Source organism: Phascolarctos cinereus, unplaced genomic scaffold, assembly GCF_003287225.1.
Source record: "Phascolarctos cinereus isolate Bilbo 61053 unplaced genomic scaffold, phaCin_HiC Scaffold_5;HRSCAF=322, whole genome shotgun sequence".
In the NCBI taxonomy this organism is placed as follows: domain Eukaryota; kingdom Metazoa; phylum Chordata; class Mammalia; order Diprotodontia; family Phascolarctidae; genus Phascolarctos; species Phascolarctos cinereus.
This window is the reverse complement of record NW_027555958.1, coordinates 339,690,237-339,703,282: the sequence shown is the minus strand read 5'-3', so window position 1 is coordinate 339,703,282 and position 13,046 is coordinate 339,690,237. Positions and strand designations below refer to the sequence as shown.

The following is a 13,046-nucleotide window of genomic DNA, read 5'->3' as shown; positions in this document are numbered from 1 at the left end:
TCTCTCATATGTGACCCCTTCTCTCTATCCATACAGCCATCACTCTATTTCGAGCCCTGACAGTCTCCTGCCTAGATTATGGCAATCACCTCCTAACTGGTCTTCCTGCCTCAGGTGTACCCACTCCAGGCCATCCAATACACTGCTACAGAAGCAATCTTGCTTAAATGTATACCTGGTCACGTGACTTCCACATGCAACCAACTCCAGTGGCTCCCTACCACCGCTAGGATAAAACGGAAACTCCTCTGACCACTTTTAAACGCCCTGCACAACCTGTCCCAGAGCTGTATTTCCAGACATCCACAGACACTGCTCCCCCTCCTGCTCTCTCCTATCCAACTAACCTGGCATTCTCTCTCTTTCCCACACAGGACACTCCATCTTTGTCCCAGTACCTTTGTGCTGGACTGTAAGATTTTCTTGCAGAGAAAGTGTTTCCATCAAGATCAGGAGTCCCTGAAGTCCTGAAATCACTGCCTTTCCTCTCCGGCCTCTACTCCTGACTCTCCCAACTTCTACAACATGCCCCAGAGGCAATTTTACCCTGGAGTCTCCCCACTCAGCAATATCCATCCTCCCCTGAGGCTCTCTCACCCTGGAAAATGCCATGCCTTCCCCTTTGTTTCCTTGGAGGCTTCTTCCCTTGGCCTCCACTTTGGGAAGGAGATCTGACCTGGCTGGCCAACCTTCCTTCACCTCCTGGCTCTGCTTCTGGCTTTCTGGATCTGGACACCGTAGCTTTGCCATGCCCCTGCTCATTCTGTACTTTCCCCACTCTTCGCCCTTGTCTATTATTTTTAAAGCTCCCTTTTATTTGCTGTCTTTCCCCATTAGAAAGCAAGCTCCTTGAGGTCAGGGACCATCTTTCTTTTTTCTAGTGTTTCTATCCCCAGCAGTTATCATAATTGCAGGCACACAGTAAGCACTCAATACATGTTTGTAAACCTGTCGTTCTCTGACAGGCAATAGGGAGCCACTACAGCTCACACTGGTCCCCTTCACTAATTATCTGTTCCAGCACACTTGTCTACTTCTGCCCTGGGATTGATGCATTCTAGGGGTGCTAGGAACCCCAAAATGCAAGAGTACAGAGTGGGTCTGCCAGGAAAGAATTAGACCACTCAAGCCTTCATTCAGTCCAAGCAGTGAGTTTATTATGATGCAGGTTGGGTGGATGAGATTCCTAGTGAGTCTGCTCATAACAGGGGTGAGAATGATACTTTTATACAGAAAAAGGGGAAAAGGGTCAGTGAAAAGATCTTGATGGGATTAAGCATGGCAAGTACCCTGGGGTGTCCAAAGACAACAGAATGAAAGGCTGGACTGGCATGAAAGGCTAGACTGGGCGAAGGGCCACAAGGAAGGCCAAAGCTGAAATGTGTGAGAAAGTTCAAACACATTTTTTAGGGGTCCCATTACCCCCTCAGCCCTATCAGGATTCCATCACCTTCTTCCAAGATATCTCTCTCTTCCTATTTCCATCTCATCTGCAAAATGGGAGGGTTGGCCTAGATGGCCTTTGAGATCCTCTCTAGAGAATCCTTTGACCTCCTCACCTCTGTCCCTCAATAGACTTAGCTCTGAAAAAATGTTCCAAATCACTAATTAGAAAAATAAAAATTAAAGCAACTTTGAGGTTCCACTTCACACCCATCAGATTGACAAAGTTGATTAAAAAAATAAAATGACAAGGGTTGGAAGGACTGTGTTAAACAGACACATCAGCAGACTTTTACTGAAGCTGTGAATTATTCAGCTATTATAGAAATCAATTTCAAACTATGCCCCCTAAGTTATTAAACTGTGACTATCCTTTGATCTATTGATACCACTAATAGGCTTACACCCCAGAGAGCAAATAAAGAGAAAAAGGTCCTATAAGTACAAAAATATTTGTAGCACCTTTTTTTGTGGTGGCAAAGACCTGGAAAATAAGGAAATGCCCATCAAGTAGGGAATGGCTAAAAAAAATTACAGTATATAAAAAAATGGAATATTATTCTGTCATAAGAAATGATGAAAGGGATAGTTTTGGAGATACCTGTGTTGAGGTTCAGGGAACCATATGTTGAGGTTTAGGGATGCTGGGATCCCAAATATCGACATGAGGGTCCTGCCCGAATGAATTTGACCCGAGTCTTCTTTCGGCCAAAGACAAATTTTATTAAAGATCCGCCATATTGGCCAGACTCTTAAGGACAAGTGGGGCTAGAATAAATCTCAGCCACTGGCTAGATTTTAAGAATCTGAGCGCCTTAAAGGAGACAAGATGGACCTTATAAACAGAAAGACTATGGGAGGAATCTAGGAGTGGCCAAGTAGTTTGGTGACTGTGAGGAGGGCACTAGGAAGGATCTAGATAGTGACTGGAAAGTACAATAGGGTCTAGATAGGATCAAGAGTGGGAGGGGAGGGGACAGAAGATAGGGAGGCAACAGACAATGAAGGCTGGGCTAGGTCAGAGGGTAACAGAATTGGGAGATTGGAAGTAGGCTCAATAAAAGACCAGTTAAGTGGATTATGGCCTCAAGCAAAGCTAGAGACTCCCTTGATCTAGTAGAGAGTCCCAGGTGGGGTTTTCTAGGGCCATAGACAAATGGGACCCAAATTCTTTTTGGGGTAAGAGGCAAAGGTTTTGGCTTGGGCCCGTACCCTGTCACCTGGCTTATATGAACTGATACAGAGTTAAAATAAGCAGAACCCAGAGAACAATTTACAAAACATTTTAAAGGAAAACAACTAAGAAAGCATTAAGAACTCAGATCAATGTAAAGACTAACAAAGGACCAATGATGAAGCAGGCAGACCACTTGCTGACAAAAAGGAGATCAACATGGCACTGATGACATACAGACAACTGTGGCATTTGTTTTGTTTGATTATGCATGTCTGTTATGAGCGCTTGTTTCTTTTTTTCTAATAGGGCAGTGATTAAAAATGCTTGTTAATTAAAAAATTAAAATATTTTGAAATAGATTTAATCTATTTAAAAGCTCAAATCACACAACCTTCTATGTGAACCATTTTTAATCCCCATAGTTTTGAGCTCTTTCCTGAAGTTATTTTGTGTTTAATGACCATTATATGGGGCAGCATAGTATACAATGGTTAAAGAAAGGGTTGGGCCTTGAGTCAGGAAGACCTGAATTCAAATATGGCCTCGGACACTATTATGTGAACCTGAGCAAGTCACTTAATCCTGTTTGCCTCAGTTTCCTCATCTGTAAAGTGAGCTGGAAAAGGAAACAGCAAACCACTCCAGTATCTTTGTCAAGAAAACCCCAAACGGGGTCCCATAGAGTTGGACAGGACTGAAACAACTCAACAACAAGAGCACTGTATATTTTATATCCTTCCCAACAGAATAAGCTCTTTGAGGGCAGAGACTGTTCTTCATTTTTCTTCTTTATTTATAGAGTACATTGTCTTCCTCATAGTAAGAGCTTAATATGTTTGTTGAAATGTGAATTTTACTTATTTACATAATTATTCCTCCAGAACTATTTTAGAATATATTTAATTAACACCCAGAGTTAGGAAACAAAGAACAACCTGAGGATGTAAAAAATAACAAATTAGACTCCAGAAAACTGGTAACAAAGCAGAATTTCCTCCCTTAGGCAGAGAGCTGATAGACCAGAGGTACAGAATCGTCATATACTTATTTGCATACATGGCCAGTGTATACAATTGTTTTCACTGACTATACACAATGGGAAGGAGACCTAGGCTAACAATCCAATCCATTTTTTTCATATAGGAAAATGAGGCCCAGAGAGCGGCGGTGACTTCTCCAAAGTCACCAGGGAAATGTAAGGAGCAGAACCCAAATCTGAACACAGGTCCTCCAAATCCAAATCCAGGTCTCTTTCCACTTCATTACAGTATCAGCTCCATAGTATCTTGCCCATGAGTTTATATTCAAATGGATAATTACAATTCCCTCACAAGACACTACTGCAGTTTTCCCCACTGGCTATGCACTTTAATACCCAGAAAAGTTTACTGCTATCTTAAAAGTTGGGGAGATCTCCTTAGATAGTCACTCCTTCATACAGCTTATTCAAAAAACTTTTTTTTAGAAAGGCAGTTAATAAGGCTCATCCCTGCACCACTCCCCATGGGGCTTCACTGGTTACATTTCCCATAAGGAGATACACCTGCTTATTCCCATCTTTTATTGTCTGTCTCTAAGCCAAAACAACCTGCCCCAGCAACCAAAATCAAATTGGTTATTTGTTTAATTGATTCACCGCACACGTGGAAATGTCAAAAACACTCAAATCAAAACTAGTTACACCTGTGAGTTCCCAAGTAACATTAATTGTCCTCTTAAAGAGTTCTAATAGTCAATCTGTTAATAAATTTATTAAGCACCTACTGAGTACCAGGGTATAAAGAAAGGCAAGACAGTCCCTGCTCTTAAGGAGCTCATAATCCAATGAGGGAGGCATGTAAAAAATAAGTACAAACAAGATATAAATTGGAAACAATCAAGAGAGGGAAAGCACTAGAATTAAGAGAGATCAAAAAGGGCTTCCTGTGGAAGGCAGGATTTTAAGAAGCCATAGAAACCAGAAGGTGGAGATGAGAGAAAGCATTCCAGGCAGGGAGGAACAAGGGGCGAGTAAAAATATCTTTTCTAGAACAGCAAAGAGGCCAGTGTCACTATCACACAATACATGAAGGGGCATAAGAAGAATGGAAAGATGGGGGGAAGAGGTTATGAAGGGCTTAAATGCTGATGAGAAGATATTACATGTGATCCTGGAGGTAACAGGGAGCCAATGGAGTTTATTTAGAGGATTACTTGGCCAGATCTGAACTTAGGAAGATCACTTGGACAGCTGAGTGGAGGACAGTGGACTTGAGTGGGGAAAGAAGTGGTGGTGAAGTCAACGAGTAGGCTCTTTTAATAGTCCAGGCACAAGATGATGAGGGCCTGCACCATCACCTTATATAATAACAGATTAATTAGGAATGATTTCCCTTTGTAGAAACTAGATGGCCTTTGTTTTAATAGGTTATATTGATATCACAGAATTCCACCTATTTCCCTGTATTCACTTTAATAATGCTTCAGGATCATTTAAGGGTTAAGAACAGTGCTAGGTGCAGAGGATGACACAAAGGTAAAGAGGATAGCAGCACAGGTCTCATTTTGACCATAATGCAAAAAATTAAAATGGAGGGATATTAAATGATATGGCCTGGTGCAAGACGGACAGCGGTGGACTTGAGCACGAGCAAAACAGGTTCAAATCCCACCTCTGACATTTATTAGCTGTGTCATAAGCAAGTCACTTAACCACTCTGGGCATCACTTTTCTCATCTGTGGAATGGGGATAAGGGTACCTGTAGTACCTCCCTCTCAGGGTTTTGTAAGGCCTAAAAGAGACAATAATGAAAGCATTCAGCAACCTTAAGGCACAGTATGAATGTCGATTATTACTATTGTCCCAAGTTCTTATGGAACCCTCTAGAAACTTTAGGTATGTAAGTCAACTCAGCAATCCTTCATACCTTTGGCCTTGAGGTTATTTATAATGTTACAAGTTACATGTTCTGGTTAACGTTTTCACAATGGTTCTCTTCACTTCTTCCCTCCCAAAGCCTCAGAAGTTTCAGCTCCAAAGTACCAGTGATTTAGAGAACCAAGATTAGAGTTTAGAGAACTGAGCCTGGAATCAGGAAGACCTGAGTTCAAATCCAGCCTCAGACACTTACTAGCTGTACAACCCTGGGCAAGTCACTTAACCTCTGGTTGCCTCAGTTCCCTCATCTATAAAATGGGGATAATAATAGCACCTACCTCCCAAGATTGTTGTGAGGATAAAATGAGATAATAGCAAGGGACCTGGGCACAACATTGCAGGTGCTATGTAAATGTTACCTATCATGAAACTGAGGCCCAGAAGGGTTAAGGGAATTACCCAAAGTCACACAGCTACTGAGCAGCAGAGCCAGAATTCAAACCCAGGCCCTCTGGCTCCAAATCTAGCATTCTGTCCTCTATCAGTCCTGTCCATACTATCTACACAGAGTTTACTGATTAAGCCCAGAACACAAGGCGCATAAGCCTTTATAGCAATCTGTTTCAGTAGGGAGTGAGAATGTAACTAAGGAACTTCTTCAGAAAGAAGATGCAGGTATCATTCCAACTCCAAATGTCCTTTTTAGTCTTTTGCACCACAAGCAAAGATTTGCTAGCCTTCTAATCTGATTACTTGCTGACTCTGGAGAGCACTGCCAGCTTTCCTGGAAGGCCTGTCTATTTTCTAGTTTGTACCTAATCTGACTCCCTTTTGGCCTTCCCTGTTCTCGCATGGGCAATTTTTCCATTTAAAAAAAAAAAGTGCTGTTTTCCCTACAACACTCTCTTTAATTTTCCTAATCAACTAAAAATGCCCAGACCTTGACAAGGTCAAGCTGATCCTTACCTGCAGCAGAATATCTGGAAACCAGGTTTCTATTTCTGGCTCTGCCACTAATCAGCTGTGTTACTATGAATATATCACTTAAGGCCTTGAGGCCTCACTCTCCTCATCTGTCAGGTGAGGATCAGAAGAATACACCAAATGATTGCTAAGGCCCCTTCCAAATCTAACTGGCATTAAACGCCTACTATGTGACTGGCACTGTGCTAAGCACTTTACAAATATTATTTCATTTGATCCTAACAACAACCTGGGAGGTAGGTGCTATTATGATTTTCATTTTACAGCCAAGGAGGCACACTAGTAAAAGTGTCAGAGGCCAAACAGGTCTTCCTGACTCCAAGCCCCAGGCTGTTAATCCAACAGGGCCACCTACTGCCTCCCAATTTAGACGGTGAAGTAAAATAAGGGAGGAGGAGGATTGAGTGTGAGGAGGGACACTGACCTCACTGCCAGAAGTTTGGGATCCTGAGACTTTGAAAAAAAATGCCTCCATTTCCCTACCTCCCAATGAATTCTCAACCTCTTATGATCTGAATTCTAAGCCACGCCTCCCCTCACCAGAATAAAACTGAGCTAAGGTCAACAATAACCTCCTTCTTGCTAAGTCTGATGATCTATTCTCAGTCCTCTTCTTCACATGGGGATGTCAGCAAGGTGGTGCACAGTAGCTAGTGCTGGACTTAGAGCCAGGAAGCCCTAAGTTTAAATCCTGATTCAATCATTTACTAGATACTTGACCCTGGGCAAGCTAATCAAATTTCTCTGCTTCAAGTTTCCTTCATAGTAGAATGGAGATAATAATGGCACCTACCTCCCTGGCTGCTACAAGGGTCAATACTGATAACACGGTACAGCACTTTGCAAACCTTACAAGCCCCAGATAAAGGGTAGCTACCGACCACTCGATCCCCCAACCTCTTTCCTTATGAACATTTGTCTCTTCCTTGGGTTTCTGTGACACTGCTCTGTCCTGGTTCTCTTCTGGCCTATTAGACCCTTCTGAGTCTCCTTTGAAGGTTCATTAATCACCTAGAAAAAAGATAAGAACTGGAAAATTAACCCAGTCAGGAGTTGGATAAACCTTGAGAGGGCATGTTATTATAAAATGAGAGGAGAAAGAAGAGTAGTGTCTCTGAGCTTGGCTAGGCCCAGACAAGCCAGGGCCTTTTTATAGCAACATAGTAAAAAAAAATAATAATAAAGACATCTGAATCACAGCTCCATTGGTTTCAAAAACCATCTATCCAACTCCATTTATTTAAAAGATAGCATTTATATAGCACTCTAGGGTTTACAAAGTGTTTTACAAACATGTTATTTCATTTGATTCTCTCAACAACCTTATGAGATAGGTGCTACATGAAGCCCATTTCACAGATGTGGCAAGTGGGACTTAAAGGCATTATATGACCCATCCCACACAGCTGGAAAGTGTCTGAAGCAGGATTCTAACTCAGATTTTCCTGACCCCAAGTTCGTGAGTCTGAATTCTAGAAAAGCAGACTACTAAATAATCCTTATGAACTTCTTTCGCTCCATCTTTTAATCCAATTCAATAAACATGTATTAGCCACTAAGCACTGTTTGTGCTGGGAACATAAGGATTGTTAAAAATCTCTCAAGTTTACATTTTTTTTAATAAGAATAGCTGACATTTAAACAACACTTTTTACACAATATTCCCCCAGAGGGAAGCGAAAGAAGGGAATATTTATATAGCACCTACTACGTGCTACAATCTCAGACGTGCAAATGATACCACTCCAGTGGCAGAAAGTGAAGAATTAAGAAGCCTCTTGATGAGGGTAAAAGAGTAGAGTGTAAAAGCTGGCTTGAAGCTTAACACCAAAGAAACTAAGATGTTAGAAAATGGTCCCCCATCATCCCCTTGCAAACAGAGGGAGGAAAAAAATGACAGCTGTGTCAGTTTATATTCTTGGGCTCAAAGATCACTACATATGGCAACTGAAGCCATAAAATGAAAATTTGTGCTCCTTGGAAGGAAAACTATGGCAAATCTGGACAGCACACTAAAAAGCAGAAACATCACCATGCCAAAAAAGGTCCATATGGTCAAAGCCATGGTTTATCCAGTAGCTATGTATGAGAATCAATGTTTCTGAAGTGTGGTGCTGGAGACAGCACCTATAGACAGCAAGGAGATCAAATCAGTCAATATTTAAGAAATGAATTCAGGGTATTCACTCGAAGGTCAAATACCAAAGCTGAAGCTTAAATATTTTGGCCACGTAAGAAGAAGATAGGACTCATTGGAAAAGACCCCGAGGCTGGGAAAAATTAAAGGCAAAAGGACAAAGAGATGGATATATAGTGTTATGAAAACAATGAGTATGAACTTGGACAGAGTTGAGAAAGAGTGGAGGACAGAAGGGCCCGGCGTGCTAGGTCTATGGGGTCATGAAGAGTTAGGTGCAGCTGAACAACTATGAGCTAGGCACTCCCAAAGCACTTTACAAATACTATCTTATCTGATCCCTACAACAACAACCCTAAAAGGTAAGTGCTGTTATTATCCTCATTTTACAGATAAGAAAACTGAGGCAAACAAAGCCTCCCTGCTAAGGGTTACAGAGCTAGGAAGTGTCTGAGCCCAAATTTGAACTTAGGTCTTCCTAACTCCAGACCCTGCACTCTATCCACTGTGCCCCCTGTGCTGCCTCTGAAGGGAGCAGTTACAGATATTATTATACCTACTTTACAGATGAGAAACGAAAGTGACTTGCCCAAGTGTGTCATACGGGTGACAACTGTCTGAGGCTGGACTGGAACCAAGAACCGACTGACTCCAAGTCAGGCACTCTGGTCATCATGCCACTCCCAACAACCAGAAAAGCTACTCTCATTTTCTCCCATTCACTTTCTCTCAGTCGTGTCTTTTTTTTTTCTTAAATATTTTATTTTTTCTCCCAATTACATGTAAAAATTATTTTTAATATTGGGGGTTTTTTTAAGTTTTGAGTTCCAAATTCTATTCTTCCCTCCCTTTCTCCTTCCCCAAGAGGGTAAGCAATCTTATATTACATGTGCAATCATGTTAAATGTTTCCATATCAGTCATTTTGTGCAAGAAGACAAAAGGAAAGGAAGGGAGGGAAAAATAGCTTACTTCAGTCTGTATTCAGACATCAGTTCTTTCTCTGCAGGTGGATAGCATTATTCAACATGAGTCCTTTGGAATTGTCTACAATCATTGCATTGCTGAGAATAGCTAAGTCATCACAATTCTTTATCTGTACAATATTGCTGTTACTGTGTGCAATGTCCTGGTTCTATTTACTTCACCTATCATCAGTTCATGTAAGTCTTTCCAGGTTTTTCTGAAATCATCCTGCTTGTCAGTTTTTATAGCATAATAATATTCTATTACAATCATATACCACACCTTGTTTAGCCATTCCCCAATTGATGGGCATCCTTTTGATTTCCAAGTCTTAGCCACCACAAAAAAGAGCTGCTATAAATATTTTTATATAAATAGGTTCTTTTCCCTTTTTTTTTATCTCTTTGGGGCAAAGCTCTAATAGTGGCATTGCTAGATCAAAGAGTATGCACAGTTTTATAGCCACAGTTCCTAAATGCTCTCCAGAATGGCTGAATCAGTTCACAATTCCACCAACAATGCATTAGTGTCCCAATTTTCCCGCATCCCCTCCAACATTTATCATTTATCTTTTTTGTCATATTAGTCAATGTGATAAGTATGAGGTGGTACCTCAGAGTTGTTTTAATTTGCATTTCTCTAATTAATAGTGACTTAGAGCATTTTTTCAAATGACTACAGATAGCTTTGATTTGTCTAAATGCTACCTGTTCACGTCCTTTGACCATTTATCAACTGGGGAATGACTTGTATTTTCATAAATTTGACTCTATATGTTGAGAAACGATACTTGCTGTAGAATTTTTCCCAGTTTTTTGCTTTCTTTCTAATTTTTGTTGCATTGGCTTTGTTTGTGCAAAAACTTTCTAATTTTATATAATCAAAATTTCCCATTTTCCATTTTGGAATGCTTTAATCTTGTTTGGCCCTAAATTCTTCCCTTATCCACAGATTTGACAGATAAACTATTCCAGCTATCCTGATCTCTGTAGTATCTTAAGTCACGAACAGGAACTCACCGCACCTTCCAAGCACATACAATATCCACCGTTTGAACCACTTGAAATCTCATTACATAACTTCAGTACCTAGATCTCATGCCCCACCCACATACTCCTACTCCAAATGCTAACCTCTCCAAACAGAGCTATAGACTACGGCGGAATGTGAGGAAGAAATTTAAACCTGGAGGAAATGAGATTTAGCTCAACCAGATTAGTATTAACAAAGACATAAGCTTAATGTTGCTGAAAATAGGGTGTTGCAAGTCTTAGTGCTATTTTAAACAGGTTTGAAACTCACTAATAAGTTTTGGGACACTGTGAATAAAACTTTGAGGTTTGTAAAGCACTTTACAAATATCTCATTTTTATCCCATAACAATTCAACTCAAATTTATTGGGCACCACCTATGTGCCAAGCACAGAACTATATAACTGTGGAAGATATTATAATCCCCATTTTCCAGATGAGGAAACTGAAGGTGATTAAGTGACCTGACTAGGTTCATACAGTGTCCTGTCTGAAGCACTGCTCAACCTAGCAGACTCTGTGGCTGGCTGGCTCCCTGTACCTCTCTCCGTGGTAACAATTCCAGAATGATCTTCCTTCTGCCCCTGGGGTTCGAATAAAGAATAGTAGGATGCCCGTATCAATAAATCTCAGTTTTCCCTAAGAACTGACTCTATCTCTCTCTCCCACCAGCTTTCTGAAGTTTCAGAGTTTGTGGAAGAAGGGAAGTGAGAAAGAAAAATGGAGCGAAGAAAAAGGAGGACCTAGACAACACCACCCCCCTTAAAAAAGTCATCGGAAAAGTCCTAGGACCAGCGGCCGCAGCTCTGCCCAGCCCGGGACGCAACAAGGACTCTGGGCGCAAACAAACAGCAGCGGGCAACCTGCTCGCTCGCAATTACCCGGGGGCTGCAGCTCTTCCAGGGTGGGTGGCATGATGCGCGCTCTGCTGCTCCTCCGGGCACAGACGCCAAGAAGGGCGGAAGGGCGGGAAGCGACGACCCTCCCCGGACCGGAGGTGGGGGGGCAGATGCTGGGGCCAGCAAACCACGGGCGGGTCTGGAAGAGAGGAAGCATAAAGACGGCTTAATCCCTCTTTTCAAAAGCCCTGCCGTGGCAAAGAAGCAGAGTCCCCCGCCCCCTCCGCCTTACGTCTCCCTTGCCTCGGCCTCATCTTACCAGGCCCCGGGCTGCCCAAATTACAAACGTCCTATAACGGGAGAAACTGGCACAAGCCGCCAGGAAGAAGGAGGGCGGGCACCCGCCCTAGGGTTGGTCCGCCTCGGGCTGCTCCAGCACCCACGTACTGGAGGGAGAAAGCACTTCTGGGCTGTCGTCCCGCCGCTCCAATCGATGCTCGAGGGCTCAGGCTGGAGCGCCAAGTGCACAGAGTGGGCTGGCACCTTCGTGGTTTACAATCCGGACCGTAGCAGCCTGGACCTTCGGGTATTTCCCCCCAACCCCTTCCTATTGGATTCCTACAGCAAGCAAACCTCTGAAAGAGGAAGGGTCCGCCCCCATTTCCCTGTGATTGGTCTTTTGTATGATGTCTCACAGATTGGCTCACTGTAAGCCAGTCGATAGTAAGCCATCGGATCTCTGGGAAATGTAGTTCATTTTGACTCGCGGAGAGGCCCCTATTCCCATATCTATCTGGGATCTGATAACGGTTTTTTCTCTCGTGTTTGTTGTCACATGCAAGCAAGGGTGTGCCAGAGCTAGCTGGTACCTGCTCCCGAGAGCAGATTGTTAAGTGTAAGTATGTAGACCTTAGAAATCAGGGTTCCATGGGTAGTTCTGTTGATTATCTAGACTTAAAGTGATAGAGAAAAGGTTAATAATACAGATTTGACTCAAAAGCGTGTCTTAGGTACATTTTTGTTGTTAAATTTTCACTTTAAGTATTTAGACCCTGGAAATTGAGAAAGGCTACAAATTAGGGCTAGTTTTGTTGATTTTCTAGATTTAAGAAAGTGACAGAGAAAAAATGTTAATGATACAGTTCCTGGGCAAGTCACTTAGCCCTATTTGCCTCAGTTTCCTCGTCTGTAAAATGACCTGGAGAAAGAAAAGAAATATACTCCAGTATCTCTGCCAAGCAAACCCCAAATGAGGTCTCAAAGAGTTGGATGCAACTGAACAACAATAAACTTAAAACTGTATCTTAAGTACATTTTTGGAAGGGAAAAGCAGTTATTAAACATTTACCAGCACACCCCTCCATGTAAGCCTGTGTTAAAAAAATTATTTTCTTATGCATCAGTTTTTCTTTCTCTTCCCTTTCCACAGCAGCCAAAATTACTAACAGCAGAGGGTACTGTTTCCAAAATGGGACTTAGTTTTGAAAATTAACTAGCTAGCACCTGGTTAGCAAAAAATTTGGTACTAAAAGTATTGTGATCATAAAGTTGGAAGGGACCCTAAAAGTCATGTATTCCAAATCCCTCATTGTACAGCTAAAGAGACTGAGG

At 42.0% G+C, this 13,046-nt stretch overlaps 1 protein-coding gene across 1 annotated transcript in view; it reads right to left on the bottom strand.

Annotated features, from left to right (window-relative positions):
• Positions 1-12,051, bottom strand: part of MTR (5-methyltetrahydrofolate-homocysteine methyltransferase) — a 135,548-nt gene extending 123,497 nt beyond the window's left edge. The window contains 2 exon segments of the mRNA XM_021000424.2: positions 11,478-11,634; positions 11,755-12,051. Coding sequence (XP_020856083.1) covers positions 11,478-11,511 — 34 coding nt within the window. The 5' untranslated portion in view covers positions 11,512-11,634; positions 11,755-12,051.
• Positions 12,052-13,046: the final 995 nt, after the last annotated feature.